This window comes from Phyllobates terribilis, unplaced genomic scaffold (assembly GCF_046119375.1).
Source record: "Phyllobates terribilis strain yellow unplaced genomic scaffold, ASM4611937v1 Scaffold_7__3_contigs__length_470593459, whole genome shotgun sequence".
Lineage (NCBI taxonomy): Eukaryota > Metazoa > Chordata > Amphibia > Anura > Dendrobatidae > Phyllobates > Phyllobates terribilis.
Window position 1 is genome coordinate 262,321,383 of NW_027362767.1, and position 24,832 is coordinate 262,346,214.

The window sequence follows — 24,832 nt, forward strand, 5'->3', positions numbered from 1 at the left end:
TTCCTACTTCTGCATCCAAGCCTGATGTTGCAGGATCCCTGTACCACACTCAGAAAACATTCAGGGAGTGCAGGTCACTCTGGTGGTCTGCGCCAGGACTGCAAGTGATGATATCCCATCCTTCAGTCCCGACGGGTTTGATTGGCTGCAGCGGACTGGACCAGGACATCAGAGGCAGATCACATGACTGTCTCAGCCACTCAGCCCTCACGGGACGTCATCGCTTCCTGTCCTGCTGCTGTTCACCCAGGAGAACAATACTCGATCCATGTTTTAAAACTATCTGTGTGCAATTTCCAACATCCTTTTAAATGTCGTACAACCTCCAGGGGAGAATGGTAAATTAGAGAGATCTGTCACTTGCCATAAATAAGTAATTTTTGACTTTGATTATTTGCCGCTGTTCTAAATCTGTTTTTCTTTTCTTCCTGCCCTCTTCGTTCCGGAGATATGGCCTCATCTTCCTTGTACGTATATCAAGCCTAATTAGCCAAGTGGGCTTGACCATCAACTATTCTGTGGCTGTGTTCTTCAGGATCACTCCCACTGAGCTAATAAGACTACATGTATGTACAGAGAAGATGGAGCCATATCTCAGGAATGGAGAGGAATAAAAGAAAAACATTGGCAGATTCAGGAGAACAGCGACATTTACACCAGGTAAGGTATTTCAAATTTCTAGCAACAGACATTGCTGTTTTCCTGCAGATAAAAGGTCAATGCTGCCTCACTGAAACTAAATCTGCAGGGAAAAAATGAACTTGTTTCTTCCCAGGAGCTGCTGACTTTCAGTCATGGTGGTGTGGCTGAGCGGCTAGTCATCGTTCATGTAAGCACGCCCTTTGAGTGACAGCCACTGCTGCACCGTGAGCTGCCAGAGTAACGGCGTGCTGACATCTACCACTCCCACTATAGTGAGCTTTGACGGTAGCCGCTCAGTGCACACACCATGACTGAAAGCCGGCGGCTCCTGGGAGGAAATCGCTTCATTATCTCCCTGTAGCTGCGCTGTCAGTAAAGTGCCAGGCTGCATTGACCTGAAGATTGCCGGCACATCTGCAGGTACAGAGCATCAGCCGAGGTGACAGATTCCCCTAAGGTGACTTTCCGGTCTGAGAAGGTGATGTTATGTCACTATCTGATCAGGGGAGATAAACACAGGCTCCAGTCTCGGCTTCGGATAATGGAGGGCCCCGTTTCCCTGCGCAGCTCCACGGTTCCTCATTTATTAGAAGAGGTCAGACCCCGAGTCCAGCTCACAGGGGATTGTCTAGGCTAGATGCAGTTGGAACAAACCCTCAGCTGTGAGAGGCATTACTACAGGACTGGATATAGTGATGTCATTGAGTGACAGCAGCAGAGATGTTAGTACATGGACATAAACTGATCGGAAACCACTATGTGACTATGGAGGGAATTAAACAAGTCCTCCCTAGAGCCACTGTGTAGGTGAACGGCTCCCTGACATGCTGCAATCCGTAGTCTGCCGGGGTTATCTCTGCTCGTTATGTTATGGAGTTTCTATTTAAGCATTTCTCTAATAAATGCTGCTACTTTTCTCCACATCAAGGTCAATTTAAGAGCCAAATATAATTAAAGTGATGAGAGCAGAAGCAGAGAGCCGAGATAAGTGACGGACTGAACCGACGGTTTCCCTCCGTGTGTGTGAAAACGGGAACCATAATTACCTGCTCTTGTTTCCCCTGAGCGGGTGGGGAGAGATTTTACTGCCGGACCGTAGTCTTCTCATCAAGGTTCCAAGCGCAGCTTCCGGTAAGTGAGGTCGGGGAACAGGGAGATCATGTGACCGGGCTTACACTCCTAGGAGGGGGGCGTCTTTACCAATCAGAACGCGGCTTGTATGAGCTGCACCACCTGAAAAAGAGCAGTGATTTGATTGGTTCCTATTAGTAAGAAGGACTTTATTATTTCCTGTGTTTCAGTGGCTGAATCCCAGTTGGTAGATACCTAGCAGTGATGAGTGAGGAGGGACAGCGCTGTGCACTCAGTGTGATACACAGCCATGACACCAAGAAGGCACCAAGCATGGTGGGATGAGGCTGGACAAAAGCCTCGCTGTGAAGGGCTTGTCCACTACTCTAATACTGGCCTATGTTTAGGATAATAGTATAGAAAATTGGGTGCTCAGCGATATGGTGATGCTCTGGAGTACAATGGCCAAAATCCGTAATAGATAGAAACTCCAGCACTCCAAATCATAGAATGCCAATTGTTTATTAACAACGAAGTAGCAGAAGCTAGATAATCAGACCCAAAATGAAGTCAGGTAGAGGACTGAACGTTTCGGCCTGGCATGGCCTTTGTGTCAAGGTATATGGTGTCTGAAGGGTCCCAATGTGCAGAAGCACGGTCTCTGTGGAATCACGGCATTCACAGATGCCATGGGTTATTTAAAAAGAAATTAAGTTATCTCATACCCAAAGAACAGGTGATCGCTGGGGGTCCGACCAATGGGACCACCAGCGATCCTGAGAATGGGGCTCTGGAATGCCATCCTGAATGGAGTTGCATTGCTCTCACTCGACCTCCGCTCTATTCACTATCTATGGGGATGCCAGAGAAAGAGGTGTTCACCGCTCCGTTATTTTCCCAGTCCCATAGACAACGAATGTGCGCCTCCCTTCCATTCAGCTGAATATCCCCTATCCTTTGTGTAGGGATTAACCCTATAAAATCATATTTCCCCACACCCTGCATAAATAAACAGCCTCTAAACCTGACTTCTGCCCTAGTACAGACTGTGCAGTCTGGCTTTCTGTGTAGCCTATAGCTGGCCATACACATAAGATAGCCATCTCTCCTGACTCTCCCATACACAGGAGCTCTCTGCTCAACTGACCGCTCCTGGGCTCTGTATGAGAGAGCCACTGGCTTATCTTCAGGAGAACAAAAGGATCGGGGAATTTATTCCATCTGCCCATTCCTTATGTCCCCCGATATAATCTGTAAGGGAAGAGTCAGGAGGCCCCTTACACATTAGATGGTCGGCCGATCCTTCAGGAGTCAGTGAGTTCGGATGACTTTTATTTAAAGTGTATTGGGGCCTTAAAGGGAACCTGTTATTTTGAAAATTGTGTCTGATCCGCAGGCAGGATGTTCTAGTGCTGGAGGATGTGATCAGCATAATATACATTTTTGTGGGAAAGGTTTCTGTATAGCTTGTATTTTATTCATTGAAGTATGCAGTAGTCCAGTGGGCGGTCCCTGTGGGACTCTGCATGCAGAGATTGTCGTCAGTCACTGAATAGGACCACCCACTCAACTCCTGCATACAAACACCAGGAAAGTCAATGAATAAAATACAAGTGATATTGAATAATTCCCCAGAATTCTACATATTATACAACACAGCTTCTCCTCCTCTATACTATGGTATTCACAGATCACACCTCGTGTACAACCTGACAGGTTCCAATCCGGTTAAGGCTGTGTGCCCACGATGCGTTTTTTAAGCGTTTCCGCAGCGGCAATTCCGCTGCAGAAACGCTTAAAAAACGCATGGTAGAAGGTCTGCCATGTTCCCCAATGATAATCCGCATGTGCTGTGCACATGCTGTTGAAATTTCCGCTGCGGATTATCAGTACGGAAAAATATGCAGTACTACCAATTATTTTGCGGAAGCGCTGCGTTTTCACCGCCATTGACTTTCATTGGAACGCATGGATTACGCATCACTGCATCTGTACATGCAGAATCCATGCGTTTCAATGTGCGGATGGTACCCGGGTTTGGAGAAGAGGAGACTCTCCTCCGGACCCGGGTACCATAGAATCTGTAAAAAAAAATACTAAAATAAAAAATAACCATTATACTTACCTTCTGATGGCCCCCGGTCTCCTTGTCTTCGCTTGCCGGCAGATCGCGGTGGACTGAAGGACCTGCGCTGACATCATTTAGTCATATGACGGCTGGTCCTTCAGTGTACCGCGAGCTGCCGGCAAGCCGAGACGCATCGAATAAAGACACCGCGGGCCATCAGAAGGTAAGTATAATTTTTATATTTTACCATTCTTTAAGGTCACACTATATAAATCCATACCGGTTGCATGGATTTATATAGTGTGACCAAGTTGTCAAGCACTTTCCAAGTGATGCTTGGAAAGCGCTTGTCAACCCGCATGTGGAAATGCAAGTGAAGAACGCTTCACATCCGTATGTCCCTGGCAGGAAAACGCATGTACAATCCGCATGCGTTTTTTCTGCCAGGGACATGCAGAAACGCTCAAAAAAAATCCGGAGCATTTCCGCATCGTGGGCACATAGCCTAAGACAACAGCTCTCACGTGACCATGACTCCCTTTATTGCGTTACACCAACACCCTGGTGTGATTTTTAGGTCTGTACGCCCTGCTATTTTGAACAGGTTAGCTTAAGGCTATGCTCCCACGTAGCAGATTTGATGCAGAGCATTTTTGCCTCTCTCTGGCAGAAAAAAACACATACAGATTTACATGCTTTTTTTTCTGCCAGAGAGAAGCTTTTTTTCAGCATTTTTACATGCGTTTTCGCATGCGTTTTTTCAAGCACTTTTCCAAGCGATTTTAAGCGTCACTTGGAAAAGTGCTTGACAAGTTGGTCACACAATATAAATCCATGCAACCGGCATGGATTTATATTGTGTGACCAACTTAGATGCTTTAAATGCTGCATCTATAGTAAAAAAAAAAAAAAACATCAGCTGACTAAATGACGTCACCGCGGGTCCTGCAAGTACACCACGGGACGCCGAGGAGAGAGGATCGGCACCGGGAGGAGACTGGAGAGGTGAGTATACAGTTTTTTTTTATTTTTTACTTTTTTATTTCTTTTTTTCACCGCGTGGTAGCCGGGATGAAGAGGAGTTGTAGTCTCTTCTTCATCCTGGGTACCACACGCACCGCGATTACGCTGCAAATTCGCGGTCATTGAATTTAATTGAAACGCTGCATTTCAATGTTCCTCAATGGCCGCAAATTTGCAGCGTAATCGCGGTAGAAATGGTCATGCTGCGTTTTGCAACGCAATGCGAATTTGGCTCGCTAATTAGCGCATCATGCACACAGCACATCCGAATTCACATTTCTTTGCATGGCAGACAGTTTTACAAGCGTTTTTGCGGACGCATGGCCTAAAATTTCACGTTATGGCATAAAATAACAGGGAAATGGTGCAAGAATTAAACATGGATGACCTATATCATGGTGGTTTAGGTTAAGGCATGCCCAGTCTCATCCAAAACAGACATCACATCTGTCCTCCCAGTTATACAGGGGAGAGAGCGTCGTATCATACACAACACTGCATACAGGGTATTCACAGTATAGTGGCCAGTAGGTGGCGCTGTAAATCTCACGTTTAGCGGTTCTTGCCTGCTCAGACTTTTAGTTTCACGAATCACAGCATTCAATATTACCTGTGCATTTTATTTTTTTTTCAGCCAGTGACCGCTTCATGGCTGTTTGGTAAAATAAGCCCCGTTTCCAGGCTCTGATAGGGAAGATGTTGGGGCTTGCACCTAAGACAATAATGTTCTCGAACAGTTAATCCCCTGGGTACACATGTGCCAGCGCACAGTGACTGTGGCTCTATGTGTTTGCTTAAATTCTTACCCAAGATATTTATTGTGCCCATCATAATGTGGGAGAGGTTATAAGATTTCTGATATGTGTCAAGATGGAGTCATGTGCTCTTTGTGGAGGGAGGAGGGGTATGCAGCTGATGAATAATATGGGGGAAACATTTGGACATAAAGGAGAAGTACCTGTTCTATGACTAATGGGAATGTTGGGTGGAGTGTAAATTCCAGAGTATAGTTGTAATTTAGGAAAAAATGAGTGCTCCATCTTCTCTTGTCAGCGAGAAAATGGACCCCCAATTCAAAACATAGAGTAGAATATGCCAATGGTTCTCTATCAGCCATTTCTGGTTGGAGATAGAGGCTTAGGCTTGGGCCCCACTATCAGTATTTGGTCAGTATTCGGTCAGTATTTTTTCTCAGGAGTGGGAGCCAAAACCAGGAGTGGGTAATAAATGCAGAATTGGTGACTTGTTTCTATTATACCTTTTCTCTGATTGTTCCTCATCTGGTTTTGGCTCCCACTCCTGAGAAAAAATACTGACAGAATACTGATAGTGGGGCTGTGGCCTTACACTAGTGTCCGTCCATGGGATTAGGTGACAATTGGGTTAGTTGCCCTTTAAATAGTAACTCTGCTATACTGCAACTAACGGTTGTCTCCTTTTTCAGAAAAGTTGTTGAAAAATGAAACTCAAGCTTCTAACATGGGATGTGAAGGACACCCTGCTTCGGATGCGGCTTCCCGTCGGCCAACAGTACCAGGCGGAGGCCAGGAGCAGAGGCCTTCAGGTGGAGTCTGCCGCCCTGGAGTCTTCCTTTCAGCAGGTGTACGGCAACTATTGTCGTCTGTTCCCCAATTATGGCCGCTCCCAGGGCATGACTTCTCAGCAGTGGTGGCTGGACGTGGTGTCCCAAACATTTCGTCTCACAGGCGTCCAAGATGAGAAGTTCCTCCAACCCCTGTCTGAGAAACTCTACCAGGACTTCTCTACCGCCAAGTACTGGGAGGTCTTACCCGGCGCCCGAGAGGCACTTATAGGATGCAGTGAACTGGGGCTTAAGATGGCGGTGATCTCCAACTTTGACCGGAGGTTGGAGGACATCCTCAGGCAGGTTGAATTAGACGGACATTTTGATTTTGTGCTCACTTCGGAGAGCGCCGGTGTTGCTAAACCAGATCTGGGTATTTTTCATAAGGCCCTGAAGCTGGGGGACGTGGCTCCGCATCACGTCGCTCATGTCGGAGATGATTTTGTGAATGATTATAAGGCTGCTAGAGAAGCCGGGATGTTCAGCTTCCTCCTCCAGAGGGGTCTCAGGGATGACATCCCTTCAGATCACTTTATCCAGTCACTAGATCAGCTTGTCCCCCAACTACAAGAGCTCATGAAATAACAGGGGACTCCTGACTGATCTCATCTTAAAGGGGATTTCCAGCTCAAAAAACATGAAGGAGTAAAAGGGCAGACATGACTTTAAGCGTTGCTAGGGATGTGCCCTAGCAACAACCATAGCAAACAAAACTATTAAAAAGTCTGGTTGCTAGGCAAAGTACCCATAGCAACAGCACTCAGAGACAAACGTGAACTGTTGCTGAGCTGTTGTATATTTGGGAGTTTTTTTGCAAGATTTCAGGAAGAGAATCCGATAAATGCATCTTTTCTAAAATTGTGTGAAAATTTTAAAAATACAGTACAGACCAAAAGTTTGGACACACCTTCTCATTTAAAGATTTTTCTGTATTTTCATGACTATGAAAATTGTACATTCACACTGAAGGCATCAAAACTATGAATTAACACATGTGGAATTATATACTTAACAAAAAAGTGTGAAACAACTGAAAATATGTCTTATGTTCTAGGTTCTTCAAAGTAGCCACCTTTTGCTTTGATGACTGGTTTGCACACTCTTGGCATTCTCTTGATGAGCTACAAGTGGTAGTCACCGGAAATGGTCTTCCAACAATCTTGAAGGAGTTCCCAGAGATGCTTAGCATTTGTTGGCCCTTTTGCCTTCACTCTGCGGTCCAGCTCACCCCAAACCATCTCGATTGGGTTCAGGTCTGGTGACTGTGGAGGCGAGGTCATCTGGCGTAGCACCCCATCACTCTTCTTCTTGGTCAAATAGCCCTTACACAGCCTGGAGGTGTGTTTGGGGTCATTGTCCTGTTGAAAAATAAATGATGGTCCAACTAAACGCAAACCAGATGGAATAGCATGCCGCTGCAAGATGCTGTGGTAGCCATGCTGGTTTAGTATGCCTTCAATTTTGAATAAATCCCCAACAGTGTCACCAGCAAAGCACCCCCACACCATCACACCTCCTCCTCCATGTTTCACGGTGGGAACCCGGCATGTAGAGTCCATCCGTTCACCTTTTCTGCGTCACACAAAGACACGGTGCTTGGAACCAAAGATCTCAAATTTGGACTCATCAGACCAAAGCACAGATTTCCACTGGTCTAATGTCCATTCCTTGTGTTCTTTAGCCCAAACAAGTCTCTTCTGCTTGTTGCCTGTCCTTAGCAGTGGTTTCCTAGCAGCTATTTTACCATGAAGGCCTGCTGCACAAAGTCTCCTCTTAACAGTTGTTGTAGAGATGTGTCTGCTGCTAGAACTCTGTGTGGCATTGACCTGGTCTCTAATCTGAGCTGCTGTTAACCTGTGATTTCTGAGGCTGGTGACTCGGATAAACTTATCCTCAGAAGCAGAGGTGACTCTTGGTCTTCCTTTTCTGGGGCGGTCCTCATGTGAGCCAGTTTCTTTGTAGCGCTTGATGGTTTTTGCAACTGCACTTGGGGACACTTTCAAAGTTTGCCCAATTTTTTGGACTGACTGACCTTCATTTCTTAAAGTAATGATGGCCACTCGTTTTTCTTTACTTAGCTGCTTTTTTCTTGCCATAATACAAATTCTAACAGTCTATTCAGTAGGACTATCAGCTGTGTATCCACCTGACTTCTGCACAACACAACTGATGGTCCCAAGCCCATTTATAAGGCAAGAAATCCCAGTTATTAAACCTGACAGGGCACACCTATGAAGTGAAAACCATTTCCGGTGACTACCTCTTGAAGCTCATCAAGAGAATGCCAAGAGTGTGCAAAGCAGTCATCAAAGCAAAAGGTGGCTACTTTGAAGAACCTAGAATATAAGACATATTTTCAGTTGTTTCACACTTTTTTGTTAAGTATATAATTCCACATGTGTTAATTCATAGTTTTGATGCCTTCAGTGTGAATGTACAATTTTCAAAGTCATGAAAATACAGAAAAATCTTTAAATGAGAAGATGTGTCCAAACTTTTGGTCTGTACTGTATCTCATTTAATAAAATGTGAGTTACCACTTATTTCGCCGCCGTTATGGGGATGGTCGCCCAGTAATGGCGGCCACATAGGTTGTCATCTAGAAACGCTGCCCACTGCTGTAGGAGTAGTTTATTACTAGGCATATTTGCCCTCCAGGAAACTGCATGAGCCGTGGCATTCACGTCTTGTCACCCGGGGAGGTCCCTTTAAATGTGCCACTTGCTGTTTTCTGTACCAAGCGGGCAAAGTCCACTTCCTTCTCCATGCACAGTTGACAGCGGGTGAGATAAATCTGAGGTCTATTTGCGATCAGCGGCTTATCTGAGTGAAGAGGGGACATAACAGGAGCGTGGGAGCTGTGTACACAAAACTGTATACAGGGTCCTGGCTCTTAGCCCCTGACGGGTACAGCGTGCATTACGGAAATTAAAGGGAAATTCAGAAAAAATCCTACCCTGGGTGATCATCCTTGGTCACATTTTTCCAGGTGACAGTACGATGCTGCATCATATCTTTGACCAAATAAACAGTACACCCTCAATTCCAAAGGCCTCCACCTCCTTTCACATGGTAATCCTCTAGTTTGCCAGTTTATGGGCTCCCAAAATTTTTTAAATTGTGTTGCCAAAATGTAATGTGTAATGTTATAATAGACCAAAGACACATAAATGTTATAACAATATAATATTTTAATAGTGAAGGTGACCTGTCACTTTCATAAATATGTAGTTTTTTTAACCCAGTGTAAATGCTACCATTCTCCTGAATCTGGTGATGTTTTTATTTTCTTCCTGCGCCTCTCCATTCTTGAGATATGGCCTCCACTTCCCTGTATATAACTCTGGTCTTGTTAGCCAAGTGGGTGTAGTCCTCACGGTATTCCACGGGTGTGTTCTTTTTAGGACCACACCCACTTGGCTAATAAGACTAGAATTATATACAGGGAAGAGGAGGCCATATCTCAGGAACGGAGCTGCGCAGGAAGAAAAGAAAAACATCACTAGATTCAGGAGAACAGCGGCATTTACACCAGCTTAAAAAATTACAAATTTATGACAAGTTTCAGGTTCTATTTAATACAACATTATAACTTCTATTAGATTAGAACAATTTTTATAGATTTTTGTGCAAATATATTTAGAATTTCTGGAATTCTACATCTGAATCTTCACACAATCATGTCTTCCAGAATATCTATATTTTACAGGATTCACAGTCTTAAATTTTCCAAGGCAAAAGTGGAATGCAAAAATAGTCATGTATATAAGAGAGAGGGGCAAAAACTTTGTAATTCAACATGCAAATGAGCTTGACCAGTATTCTAATTAGGAAAAAAAGTATCCGCCCACATGTCTCTGGCTCCACCTCCTTGAGGTCAGAAGCAGAAGTGGCGGACAGACCGCCCTCCACGGCTTCAGTGGATGCAAAAATTGCAAAAATATTACATTGCCATCTACTGACGAGGTTTGGATTTATCGCTCTGTTCCCCATGCCACCCTGGATGTAGGAGGAATGGTGCGCCAAAGTAAGCATGGCCACTACTAATACTACATTGCTGGCCAGACAAGGTGGCCCATGGAGAAATCATGGGTGGCAGGAGCTGGACATACAACCTGTTCATCACCTCACCAGCTATATTAGAGATCAGTTAGGGTTATTTTCTGTTGGATCATTAATAATGTTTTCACTTTAACTCAATAGCACCACCCTTGTCCTTGGGTTGGGTCTGGTATTGCAGCTCAGCCCGATTCATTTGGTTGCGCTGCTGTAGTATCAGACACAAGCTGTGGACATGAATGGTGCTGTTTCTGGAAAATAAAAAGTAGGGTCTTGGGACTTCTGGAACATTTTTGCAGGACTTCCAAGAAGTCAGTGTTACATAACATAGTATGACCTGGTCCTAGGGAGTCACACATTGATTTCTCAGTGATAACATGCCACCTGGTGTCCATCATGGTCTTACTGCATTCTGCTTGTGGGACCTCAAGTTCGGATCCCACGTATCATTCTGTAGACCTAACATAGGCAAGGAAGGCACCGTAGGACCATAATCGGCCACCTATCTCCAACCTGGTAAGGGCCAGCTTCCTGAGAAGCAACCAAACTTTAGGTGGAGTTCATCTTTACATATGTAACAACATCACAGAGATTGTATAAAAATCTTCAGTCACTTCTATACAAATCCCTTTATAAATAAGGAGGACGCATCCATCATCATCACTTCTCAAGACTAATGCTCTCATCGGCCACTGCAAACACTGGGCTGATCGGAGCGGAGAACCTCGTCTGGTGGCTATGCAAGATGATGCAAGAAGAAGGGTCGAAGAAGATCAGCTCTCCGGCGTCCATGTCCACCAGGATACCGACTTGTTTGGGACTCTTGAGAAGTTCTACGGGGTGATGCTGAGAGTCGTGGGAAAAGCGGAAGTCTTTGTCGTAGCGAGAGAAGATCCAGGACACGGGGTTGTAGCCGAGCCTGGCATCATTGCCCGAGCCTTTTCGTGCGATAGATCTGTAGGTGATGCCAAGCTTGTAGGCACCGCAAGTCTCCACGTTCACCTTCCACATATGGATGCCCTTCTGGAAGGACTCTACTGCCAAGCAGTTGGGCCAGTGGTCGAATCTTTCAGGTCCGTCTGGATAGTCCTTTGCTTTCTTTAGGAAGAACTTAAGGCTGTTATCGTCTGATAAGGCAAGTAAGGGGCTCATGGTCTTCTCATCAAATGTGAGGCTTTCACAAGCTGAAAAGTAAGAAGACGTTATGTCCCATCATCCTGAGAGGTTAGGTGATACTAACTGGTATACTGACCAGAGGTGTAGGAGAGGACAGGAGAGTAATATATATGAAGATGTATTGTGTTATACTGACCAGAGGTGTAGGAGAGGACAGGAGAGTAATATATATGAAGATGTATTGTGTTATACTGACCAGAGATGTAAGAGAGGACAGAAGAGTAAGATATATGAAGATGTATTGTGTTATACTGACCAGAGGTGTAGGAGAGGACAGGAGAGTAATATATATGAAGATGTATTGTGTTATACTGACCAGAGGTGTAAGAGAGGACAGAAGAGTAAGATATATGAAGATGTATTGTGTTATACTGACCAGAGGTGTAGGATAGGACAGAAGAGTAAGATATATGAAGATGTATTGTGTTATACTGACCAGAGGTGTAGGAGAGGACAGAAGAGTAAGATATATGAAGATGTATTGTGTTATACTGACCAGAGGTGTAGGAGAGGACAGAAGAGTAAGATATATGAAGATGTATTGTGTTATACTGACCAGAGGTGTAGGAGAGGACAGAAGAGTAAGATATATGAAGATGTATTGTGTTATACTGACCAGAGGTGTAGGAGAGGACAGAAGAGTAAGATATATGAAGATGTATTGTGTTATACTGACCAGAGGTGTAAGAGAGGACAGAAGAGTAAGATATATGAAGATGTATTGTGTTATACTGACCAGAGGTGTAAGAGAGGACAGAAGAGTAAGATATATGAAGATGTATTGTGTTATACTGACCAGAGGTGTAAGAGAGGACAGAAGAGTAAGATATATGAAGATGTATTGTGTTATACTGACCAGAGGTGTAGGAGAGGACAGAAGAGTAAGATATATGAAGATGTATTGTGTTATACTGACCAGAGGTGTAAGAGAGGACAGAAGAGTAAGATATATGAAGATGTATTGTGTTATACTGACCAGAGGTGTAAGAGAGGACAGAAGAGTAAGATATATGAAGATGTATTGTGTTATACTGACCAGAGGTGTAGGAGAGGACAGAAGAGTAAGATATATGAAGATGTATTGTGTTATACTGACCAGAGATGTAAGAGAGGACAGAAGAGTAAGATATATGAAGATGTATTGTGTTATACTGACCAGAGGTGTAAGAGAGGACAGAAGAGTAAGATATATGAAGATGTATTGTGTTATACTGACCAGAGGTGTAGGATAGGACAGAAGAGTAAGATATATGAAGATGTATTGTGTTATACTGACCAGAGGTGTAAGAGAGGACAGAAGAGAAAGATATATGAAGATGTATTGTGTTATACTGACCAGAGGTGTAAGAGAGGACAGAAGAGTAAGATATATGAAGATGTATTGTGTTATACTGACCAGAGGTGTAAGAGAGGACAGAAGAGTAAGATATATGAAGATGTATTGTGTTATACTGACCAGAGGTGTAGGAGAGGACAGAAGAGTAAGATATATGAAGATGTATTGTGTTATACTGACCAGAGGTGTAAGAGAGGACAGAAGAGAAAGATATATGAAGATGTATTGTGTTATACTGACAGAGGTGTAAGAGAGGACAGAAGAGTAAGATATATGAAGATGTATTGTGTTATACTGACAGAGGTGTAAGAGAGGACAGAAGAGTAAGATATATGAAGATGTATTGTGTTATACTGACCAGAGGTGTAAGAGAGGACAGAAGAGTAAGATATATGAAGATGTATTGTGTTATACTGACCAGAGGTGTAAGAGAGGACAGAAGAGTAAGATATATGAAGATGTATTGTGTTATACTGACAGAGGTGTAAGAGAGGACAGAAGAGTAAGATATATGAAGATGTATTGTGTTATACTGACCAGAGGTGTAAGAGAGGACAGAAGAGTAAGATATATGAAGATGTATTGTGTTATACTGACCAGAGGTGTAAGAGAGGACAGAAGAGTAAGATATATGAAGATGTATTGTGTTATACTGACCAGAGGTGTAAGAGAGGACAGAAGAGAAAGATATATGAAGATGTATTGTGTTATACTGACCAGAGGTGTAGGAGAGGACAGGAGAGTAATATATATGAAGATGTATTGTGTTATACTGACCAGAGATGTAAGAGAGGACAGAAGAGTAAGATATATGAAGATGTATTGTGTTATACTGACCAGAGGTGTAGGAGAGGACAGAAGAGTAAGATATATGAAGATGTATTGTGTTATACTGACCAGAGGTGTAAGAGAGGACAGAAGAGTAAGATATATGAAGATGTATTGTGTTATACTGACCAGAGGTGTAAGAGAGGACAGAAGAGAAAGATATATGAAGATGTATTGTGTTATACTGACCAGAGGTGTAGGAGAGGACAGAAGAGTAAGATATATGAAGATGTATTGTGTTATACTGACAGAGGTGTAAGAGAGGACAGAAGAGTAAGATATATGAAGATGTATTGTGTTATACTGACCAGAGGTGTAAGAGAGGACAGAAGAGTAAGATATATGAAGATGTATTGTGTTATACTGACCAGAGGTGTAAGAGAGGACAGAAGAGAAAGATATATGAAGATGTATTGTGTTATACTGACCAGAGGTGTAGGAGAGGACAGAAGAGTAAGATATATGAAGATGTATTGTGTTATACTGACCAGAGGTGTAAGAGAGGACAGAAGAGAAAGATATATGAAGATGTATTGTGTTATACTGACCAGAGGTGTAGGAGAGGACAGAAGAGTAAGATATATGAAGATGTATTGTGTTATACTGACCAGAGGTGTAAGAGAGGACAGAAGAGTAAGATATATGAAGATGTATTGTGTTATACTGACCAGAGGTGTAGGATAGGACAGAAGAGAAAGATATATGAAGATGTATTGTGTTATACTGACCAGAGGTGTAAGAGAGGACAGAAGAGTAAGATATATGAAGATGTATTGTGTTATACTGACCAGAGGTGTAAGAGAGGACAGAAGAGTAAGATACAGGGAAAAATAATATATTAGATGAAGAGTCTTTTTAATGACCGGAGGTGTTGAAGAAGACAGAAGAATGCCTTATATTTACCAGAGGTGTTGGAGAGGACAGAGATAAATAATATGTGAAGATGTAGGGATTTATACTCTCCAGAGGTGTAGGAGAAGACAAAGGAAGAAGATTTATGAAGGTGTAGTGTCTTATATTGATCAGAGGTGTTGAAGAATACAAAAGAAGAAAAAGTGGACTCTTCATCTGACCAGAGGTGTGCAAGAGGACAGAGGAAGAAGATATATGATCTTGCAGTTTCTTATACTGACTGGAGGTGTAGCAGAATATATACTATGAAGATATATAAATGCTTATTGTCCTATACTGCCCGGTGGTGTAAAAGGAGGACAGAGGAAGAATGTACTGTATATAAATGTGTAGTGTCTTAAACTGACTGGAGGAGTAGCAGAGGACCGACTAAGAAGATACAGGTGCTTAACACAAAATTAGAATATCATCAAAAAGTTAATTTATTTCAGTTCTTCAATACAAAAAGTGAAACTCCTATATTATATAGAGTCATTAAAAACAGAGTGATCTATTTCAAGTGTTTATTTCTGTTAATGTTGATGATTATGGATTACAGCCAATGAAAACACAAAAGTCATTATCTCAGTAAATTAGAATACTTTATAACAACCGCTTGAAAAATGTTTTTAAAATCCGTAATGTTGTCCTACTGAAATGTATGTTCAGTAAATGCCTCAATACTTGGTCGGCTCCTTTTGCATCAATTACTGCATCAATGCGGCAATGTGGCATGGAGGCGATCAGCCTGTGGCACTGCTGAGGTGTTATGGAAGCCCAGGTTGCTTTGATAGCAGCCTTCAGCTCGTCTGCATTGTTGGGTCTGGGGTCTCTCATCTTCCTCTTGACAATACCCCATAGATTCTCTATAATAGATTCTCTATGGGGTTAAGGTCAGGCGAGTTTGCAGCCAATCAAGCACAGTGATACTGTTGTGTGTAAACCAGGTATTGGTACTTTTGGCAGTGTGGACAGGGGCCAAGTCCTGCTGGAGAATGACATTTCCATCTCCAAAAAGCTTGTCGGCAGAGGGAAGCATGAAGTGCTGTAAAATGTCCTGGTAGACGGCTGCGCTGACTTTGGTCTTGATAAAACACAGTGGACCTACACCAGCAGATGACATGGCTCCCCAAACCATCACTGATTGTGGAAACTTCACACTAGACCTCCAGCAGCTTGGATTGTGGCCTCTCCACTCTTCCTCCAGACTCTGGGACCTTGATTTCCAAATGAAATGCAAAATTTACTTTCATCTGAAAACAACACCTTGGACCACTGAGCAACAGTCCAGGTCTTTTCTCCTTGGCCCAGGTAAGACGCTTCTGGCGTTGTCTATTGGTCATGAGTGGCTTGACACAAGGTATGGGACACTTGTAGCCCATGTCCTGGATACGTCTGTGTGTGTGGCGGCTCTTGAAGCAATGACTCCAGCAGCAGTCCACTCCTTGTGAATCTCCTCCAAATGTTTGAATGGCCTTTTCTTAACAATCCTTTCAAGGCTGCAGTTATCCCGGTTACTTGTGCACCTTTTTCTACCACACTTTTTCCTTCCACTCAACTTTCCATTAATATGCTTGGATACAGCACTCTGTGAACAGCCATCTTCTTTAGCAATGACCTTTTGTGGCTTACCCTCCTTGTGGAGTGTGTCAGTGACTGCCTTCTGGACATCTGTCAAGTCAGCAGTCTTCTCCATGATTGTGGAGCCTACTGAAACAGACTAAGGGACCTTTTTAAATGCTTAGGAAGCCTTTGCAGGTGTTTTTTTGTTAATTATTCTAATTTACTGAGATAATGACTTTTGTGTTTTCATTGGCCGTAAGCCATAATCATCAACATTAACAGAAATAAACACGTGAAATAGATCACTCTGTTTGTAATGACTCTATATAATATATGGGTTTCACTTTTTGTATTGAAGAACTGAAATAAATTAACTTTTTGATGATATTCTAATTTTGTGAGAAGCACCTGTATATAAATGTTTAGTGTCCTATACTGACCGGAGGTGTAGCAGAGGACAGGGGAAAAGTATATAAGATGGTGTAGTGTCTTATACTGACCGGAGGTGTAGCAGAGGAGAGGGGAAGAGTATATAAAATGGTGTAGTGTCTTATACTGACCGGAGGTGTAGCAGAGGACAGGGGAAGAGTATATAAGGTGGTGTAGTGTCTTATACTGACTGGAGGTGTAGCAGAGGACAGGGGAAGGGTATATAAGATGGTGTAGTGTCTTATACAGACTGGAGGTGTAGCAGAGGACAGGGGAAGAGTATATGAGATGGTGTAGTGTCTTATATTGACTGGAGGTGTAGCAGAGGACAGGGGAAGGGTATATAAGATGGTGCAGTGTCTTATACTGACCGGAGGTGTAGCAGAGGACAGGGGAAGAGTATATGAGATGGTGTAATGTCTTATACTGACCGGAGGTGTAGCAGAGGACAGACAGGGCCCACAGTCTGTTCAGTAATGGACTCTGACAACAATTCATGTTAAAGTTTAACTTCTCAGACTCCTGAGGTTCCAGAATTCCTTCAGCTTCTTCTGTTCTACAATGAGAAGACACACACACGATAAGACGTATACCTGCCATCTACTGCTAATAAAGGCGACATCCACATCATGTATCAAATGGACATCAGCTCGGCAATGCAGACCTACATATCTCCATGGTAACAGACCACCAACAGCTCCCAAGGTCAGACCCCGTAGTCACACTCCCTCCTATCTGCAGACCACCAACAGCTCCCGAGGTTGGACCCTGTAGTCACACTCCCTCCTATCTGCAGACCACCAACAGCTCCCGAGGTCAGACCCTGTAGTCACACTCCCTCCTATCTGCAGACCACCAACAGCTCCCGAGGTCGGACCCTGTAGTCACACTCCCTCCTATCTGCAGACCACCAACAGCTCCCGAGGTCGGACCCTGTAGTCACACTCCCTCCTATCTGCAGACCACCAACAGCTCCCGAGGTCAGACCCTGTAGTCACACTCCCTCCTATCTGCAGACCACCAACAGCTCCCGAGGTCGGACCCTGTAGTCACACTCCCTCCTATCTGCAGACCACCAACAGCTCCCGAGGTCGGACCCTGTAGTCACACTCCCTCCTATCTGCAGACCACCAACAGCTCCCGAGGTTGGACCCTGTAGTCACACTCCCTCCTATCTGCAGACCACCAACAGCTCCCGAGGTTGGACCCTGTAGTCACACTCCCTCCTATCTGCAGACCACCAACAGCTCCCGAGGTTGGACCCTGTAGTCACACTCCCTCCTATCTGCAGACCACCAACAGCTCCCGAGGTCAGACCCTGTAGTCACACTCCCTCCTATTCGCAGACCGCCAACAGCTCCCGAGGTCGGACCCTGTAGTCACACTCCCTCCTATCTGCAGACCGCCAACAGCTCCCGAGGTCAGACCCTGTAGTCACACTCCCTCCTATCTGCAGACCGCCAACAGCTCCCGAGGTCAGACCCTGTAGTCACACTCCCTCCTATCTGCAGACCGCCAACAGCTCCCGAGGTCGGACCCTGTAGTCACACTCCCTCCTATCCGCAGACCGCCAACAGCTCCCGAGGTCGGACCCTGTAGTCACACTCCCTCCTATCTGCAGACCGCCAACAGCTCCCGAGGTCAGACCCTGTAGACACACTCCCTCCTATCTGCAGACCGCCAACAGCTCCCGAGGTCAGACCCTGTAGTCACACTCCCTCCTATCCGCAGACCACCAACAGCTCCCGAGGTCGGACCCTGTAGTCACACTCCCTCCTATCTGCAGACCGCCAACAGCTCCCGAGGTCAGACCCTGTAGTCACACTCCCTCCTATCTGCAGACCGCCAACAGCTCCCGAGGTCAGACCCTGTAGTCACACTCCCTCCTATCTGCAGACCACCAACAGCTCCCGAGGTCGGACCCTGTAGTCACACTCCCTCCTATCTGCAGACCACCAACAGCTCCCGAGGTTGGACCCTGTAGTCACACTCCCTCCTATCTGCAGACCACCAACAGCTCCCGAGGTTGGACCCTGTAGTCACACTCCCTCCTATCTGCAGACCACCAACAGCTCCCGAGGTCGAACCCTGTAGTCACACTCCCTCCTATCTGCAGACCGCCAACAGCTCCCGAGGTCAGACCCTGTAGTCACACTCCCTCCTATCTGCAGACCGCCAACAGCTCCCGAGGTCAGACCCTGTAGTCACACTCCCTCCTATCTGCAGACCACCAACAGCTCCCGAGGTCGGACCCTATAGTCACACTCCCTCCTATCTGTCCCTCACATTTTTCCTAAGGGACCAAATGTTAGCAGAGCATCGCTAGGGAAGATCAGACTACATGGGGGATTATTTGTAGTCTGTTACCATATGTTCTCCCTGTGTTTGTGTGAGTTTCCTCCGGGCTCTCCGGTTTCTTTCCATACTCCAAAGACATAATGATAGGGAATCTAGATTGTGAGTCCCAATGGGGACAGTAATGATAATTTCTGTAAAGTGCTGTGGAATATGTTGGCGCTATATAAAAAATAAAGATTATTATTATTATGGAGACACATAAATCTGCAGAGCAGCTGTCGAGGAGGATTGCTACAGTTACTGTGCAGGCGTCTCCGCTTACAATATTAGAGTTTCGTACAAGCACTGACCTGTCCTCCATTTTATTTTCAGAAACCTGAGAGGAGAAAGAAAACAGAATTACAATACAATTCATTTAATCCAGAATCCAATAGTCCAAAAATTCTGATAAAACAGAATCAACATAACCTGGGGTCTCCTAACACCAGGAGGGTCTCTATCCTGTTATATCACTTATAATCCAGAACATTTCAGAGTCTAATTCCGGACAAAAGAAATCTGCATAGTACAGATTGTTACATACAATGAGGTTGAGGTCGTCCATGTTGGTCAGCATGTCCACCAGATAGCTCCTGATACCAGACAGCTTCTTGGTGGACTCGGTCCAGTGGGCTCTCTGGGTGAGGATCCCCTGCTGGGCCCGCTCCTCCTCCGCGTGGATCTCCTCCAGGAGGCGCTGCTCCTCATTGTCACACACCGTGCGGATGAAGTTCAGCCGCTGGATGATCATCTCACGAGCTTTTCTTGCCGTGCTCTGTAACAGAGGTGCAGGGCTCATTACACTCTATCAGATGTACATGGAGGATAACATGAATACAGAGCTGCGTTCACAATTCTACAGGATTCAGAGCTAAAATCTCCCTTCTGCATCGTACACAAAGGTAACCGCAGTTTGGGAAGTGTCAGCCTCTGTACAGTGATCTGAGATAGGAAGAACTAACTGTCCTCCAGCATTGTGGGAGCTGATCTTGATAAACCACCTGACAACAGCACCAGCAGAATAGTGAGTGCAGCTCTGGAGTATAACATAGGATGTAGTTCAGGATCAGTACAGGATAAGTAATGTAATGTATGTACAGAGTGACTGCACCAGCAGAATAGTGAGTGCAGCTCTGGAGTATAATACAGGATGTAACTCAGGATCAGTAATGTAATGTATGTACACAGTGACTACACCAGCAGAATAGTGAGTGCAGCTATGGAGTATAATACAGGATGTAACTCAGGATCAGTACAGGATAAGTAATGTAATGTAAGTACACAGTGACTCCACCAGCAGAATAGTGAATGCAGCTCTGGGGTATAATACAGGATGTAACTCAGGATTAGTACAGGATCAGTAATGTAATGTATGTACACAGTGACTCCACCAGCAGAATAGGGAGTGCAGCTCTGGAGGATAATACAGTGTAAGTCAGGATCAGTATGTGGCACCCCAGGGGTCTGGTTCCCACAGTGATAGCAATATTACGTCTGTGAGCAGGTGGGAGGTTTCCTGGTCAGACATCCTATGCATGCCACACCTCCTGCCCAGTCCTGGGAGGGGAAGAACTTCCCCTATATAAAGCTGGGGCTGAGGCAGGGTTAGTGTGTAGAGAAAGAGCAGAGAACACAGACAGAGACACAGTCTGGTCTGTAGTGGAGCAGCTATAGGAAAGAAAGATCAGGAGCTCTGTGGGAGCTGTGCTAAAAGAGGTCAGGGCTGGAAGCTGTAGAGCTCGCCCTGATTGAAGAGTTCTTACCGGACCCGGAGTCCGAGGCTGTGGGGACTAATCCTTACCCCGCAGCAGAAACCGCCCGGCAGGGGATTTCAGGTTCTCTGGCCAAGAAACCCGAAGGCACGGTCACACGCAAGGGACCAGCACCGCGACGTGGAGCGGAAGCTACCAAAAGGCCCCGAGTCACCGGCCATACGGGTGAGCACCACACGGTACACTCAGGGACGTGGGCTACTTTTACCCGCCTCTAGCAAGGTAGCCAGAAGAGTACGATTAGTTGGGGAGGCCTACAACTCCGCCTGGCCAGGGGAGATCCCATCAGCTCACGGACTGACCAGGCCCCGATCGCTAGCCAGTACTCCGGGAGGGTCTACCTTGTCACCAGTAAAGACCCAGAACTACACCGCACCGTCTCTGAGTGGTTCCTGCTACCCCCCTTCAAACACGTCGGTTGCCCTGAGGCCATACCCCTCCCGTTGGGGGTTCTACCAGCTACGCTGCACAACCTTACCACCGGCCTCAGCGGTCTGCCCTGCAGCGGCGGCTTCATAGCCGCATTCAACGGGTGGCGTAGTCGAACACCGTACCATCTTCTGCTAAACTCTGCCGCTCAGTTTGACTCCCTGGGCACGGACCGGGTCACCGCCACGAGACTACTACCCCTATCAGATCCGGCTCCGGGTAGGCTCCCGCGTGCGCAACGCTACTCAGCACAGGCCCAGGGGCGCGTCAACTTTTGGCGTAGTCGGCAGGATTCCGTGCCCGCAACCACCGGGTACTGCGTGCCTGAAAAAGAGACTTTTAAACTTACCTGTGGTGAAGATTCCCGCCATCCGACGCCATCTTCTACCTTCTTCCCGCCATCCATGGAGTTTTCCCACCGTTGGACGCCATCTTCTGTCTTCTTCCCGCCATCCGTGGAGTTTTCCCGCCGTTGGACGCCATCTTGAAGACGCCGCGCGGGAAGAAGAGGGGCGTGGACTCCGAAAAGCCCGCGAGAACTGAAGCCCCGCCTCACGTCCGGACGTTGCGTAAGGTCCTGGAAGGAGCCCAGCAGACGCCGACGTCACAGGAGCGCGACGGAAGGTCCTCGACCCTGACGATCCACTGCGGAGCCGCGGCCTACGGAAGAGGATCATCTCAAGGTAGGCCACGGTCCACTAGGGGGGAGGAAGATGTCGGATACGGAGGAGAGCTTCACTGCCACAGCCACCGCCAGCGCCACCGCTGCAGCGGTCATGCCTTTCACGATGCCCTATATCCCGGGGGCAGCCTGGCTACCCCAGTACTCAGGGGAGTCACATACCCTGAATGACTTTAGAGAAAAGCTGGATAGCCTCTTCCAGGTGTACCCCCTCACAGAAGAGCAAAAAGTGAGCATCCTGGTGGCCCAACTAACCGGGGCAGCCCAAAGGGAGGTAAAGTCCTGGCCACCTGGGAGGAGGACTGTCGCAGGGATATTAACCCGGCTGAAGGACACCTTTGATACCCGCACCTCAGCTGAGATTTATCTTAGATTCTACGGGTGCAAACAGCAAGCACATGAGAGTATAAGAGACTATGCTTTAAACCTACAAGAGGCCCTGAGAGCCATTAAGCAGACCGACCCTGACGGCGTGGGAAACGAGGACAGGCTGTTGACCGAACAATTTATAGAGGGACTATATTGCAATGCCCACCGAACCCAGTTGCGGGCAATGGCCTTACAGGATCCTCATCTGGACTTTGCACAGTTCAAGGACAGAGCCATCCGGGTGCTCCGAGAACCGGCACCGGGTGGCGTTGTGACCCACAGGCGCCCTACTACCGCTTACCACCAGGAGGCGGCGCCCTTGTCGGCAGGGCCTGTGGGAGCTGATGCGCAGGCTTTGAACAATGACCCGGCTCCAGACCTGCACCATCAGGTCCAAGAGCTAGCTAAAAGCGTTGCCGCGCTAACCCGAACTGTGCAGTCGTTACAGGTTTCTGCTCCAGGGAAGATCCAGCTGGCATCCGGACCGGAGGACATCCCGTGGCGTCGACCAAGGAGGACCCCACCGGCCAGAGGAAGACCCAGCGACCGATACAACGAGGACGGACAACCCATCTGCCGCCGCTGCAATCAACCCGGACATATGGCAAGGTACTGTCCTTTAAACTGGCACAACCTGGGGTAGAGGGCCAACCCCCAGGAATAAGATCACCAGGCCCATCAAACTGGCGTGACAAATATGTGGGAGGACGTCCAGTCTTGCCTGTGGTACTGGATGGCATTCCTATGAGTGCCCTACTTGACACCGGGTCACAGGTCACCACCATCCCGTACGTGCTCTTTAAGCAGTACTGGAATGACTCGGATATAACCCGCTACCCTGACGACGACTTGAGTATCATCGCCAGTAATGGTCAACCCGTGCCACAGATCGGATTCAAAGAGATGACCATTAAAATCGGTAGAGTCGAACTGGCAGCACAGGGACTGATCATTGTAGACATTGACAAGCGCGAGAGTCACCCAAAGATAACGCTAGGAACTAATGTGATTGAAAATTGTCTTGCAGAGGTGATTTTCATTTTACAGCAGGTTGCCAAGAACGCCAGCTCCGGCCAGCAGCGAGTGCTCCAAAAAGAGATCCGGGCACTGATGCGACGGCAACAGGTGGAACTCTCCGGTGGTGAGATTGGTAGCGTGAGAATGTGTGACCCTTTCCCTATTGCCATGCCCCCAAAAAGTGAAATGATGATTTGGTGCCGGGCAGCTATTGGTCTAAGAGGTAGAGACTACCAAGCAATGGTAGAACCCGTCTACTCAGACAGTAGGCCCACCATTTTGACAGCACGGGGGGTGGTTGACGTACGCCATGGGAGGGTGCCCGTTCGCATAATAAACATCGGGAAGAGAGAAGTACACCTGCCCCGGTATGCCACGCTAGCTAAATTGTTCACCATAAACCAGAATGCTGTACAGGCCGTGGAACCCTTGCCTCCATCTCAACCAGAGGAAGGTAACGGCTCTAACAAACCAATGGAGGACTGGTGTCAGCAACTACATCTGGGTACTGACTCCACTCCCTCACACCAAAAGCAGGGAGTCTATCGGGTGGTTCAAGAGTACGAGAGAGTGTTTAGTAAACACCCGTTAGACTTCGGGCGAGTAAAGGGGGTAGAACACCACATCCCCACGGGAGACCATCCTCCCATAAAGGAGAGATACCGACCCGTACCCCCTGCACACTACCAACACGCCAAGGGGATGCTTAGAGACATGAAGGAGGCTGGGGTAATCAGGGATAGCTGTAGCCCCTGGGCAGCTCCACTAGTCTTGGTTAAAAAGAAAGACAACACCATGAGGATGTGTGTAGATTACCGGAAAATCAACCGTATCACACACAAAGATGCGTACCCCTTACCAAGGATAGAGGAGTCTTTGGCTGCTTTAAGATCTGCTAACTTCTTCTCTACTTTGGATCTCAATGGCGGGTACTGGCAGGTTCCTGTAGCAGAGGCGGACCGGGAGAAGACCGCATTCACCACCCCGATGGGACTTAGCGAGTTTACCTGCATGCCGTTCGGACTCTGCAACGCACCAGGAACCTTCCAACGGTTGATGGAATGCTGTCTGGGACACCGAAACTTCGAGACGGTCCTGTTATACCTGGACGATGTCATCGTCTACTCCAAGACCTACGAGGACCACCTGAAACACCTGGCAGAAGTGTTCGAAGCCCTGGCAAACTACGGCCTAAAGGTGAAACCCTCCAAGTGTCACCTCCTGAAACCAAAGGTGCAGTACCTGGGACACGTGGTGAGTGCTGACGGAGTGGCTCCCGACCCTGATAAGATCACCGCAATTAAGGAATGGCCAAGCCCCTCCAGCGTAAAGGAGGTGCGGCAGTTCCTCGGGTAGGCTACTACCGAAGATTCATTCCCGGTTTCACCAAAAAGGCAGCTCCTATGCAGGACCTCCTGATAGGCCAGTCCAGGAAGGCCAAGAACCAGAAGCCACCCTTCAGATGGGAGAAGCTGGAAGAAGAGTCCTTCCGCCAGCTGAAGATGGCCCTGTCACGGGTGTGTTGCCACGAAGATCGTCACGAGTACACAGCCTG

The 24,832-nt window shown here is 46.6% G+C and overlaps 2 protein-coding genes across 2 annotated transcripts in view; one reads left to right on the forward strand and one right to left on the reverse strand.

Annotated features, from left to right (window-relative positions):
• The first annotated feature begins 1,041 nt into the window (after positions 1–1,041).
• Positions 1,042–7,330, forward strand: HDHD3 (haloacid dehalogenase like hydrolase domain containing 3). Its single transcript, XM_073637834.1, has 2 exons — positions 1,042–1,773; positions 6,249–7,330. Exon 2 carries the CDS (start codon positions 6,264–6,266, stop codon positions 6,972–6,974), a length of 711 nt encoding a protein of 236 aa, XP_073493935.1. The 5' UTR covers positions 1,042–1,773; positions 6,249–6,263; the 3' UTR covers positions 6,975–7,330.
• Positions 7,331–9,843: 2,513 nt separating this feature from the next.
• Positions 9,844–24,832, reverse strand: part of BSPRY (B-box and SPRY domain containing) — a 30,457-nt gene continuing 15,468 nt past the window's right edge. Inside the window, exons 3-6 of the mRNA XM_073640548.1 lie at positions 19,553–19,783; positions 19,320–19,345; positions 17,103–17,227; positions 9,844–11,632 (exon numbers count right to left, since the gene is read on the reverse strand). Coding sequence (XP_073496649.1) covers positions 11,109–11,632; positions 17,103–17,227; positions 19,320–19,345; positions 19,553–19,783 — 906 coding nt within the window. The 3' untranslated portion in view covers positions 9,844–11,108. The remainder of the gene's footprint in view (positions 11,633–17,102; positions 17,228–19,319; positions 19,346–19,552; positions 19,784–24,832) is intronic.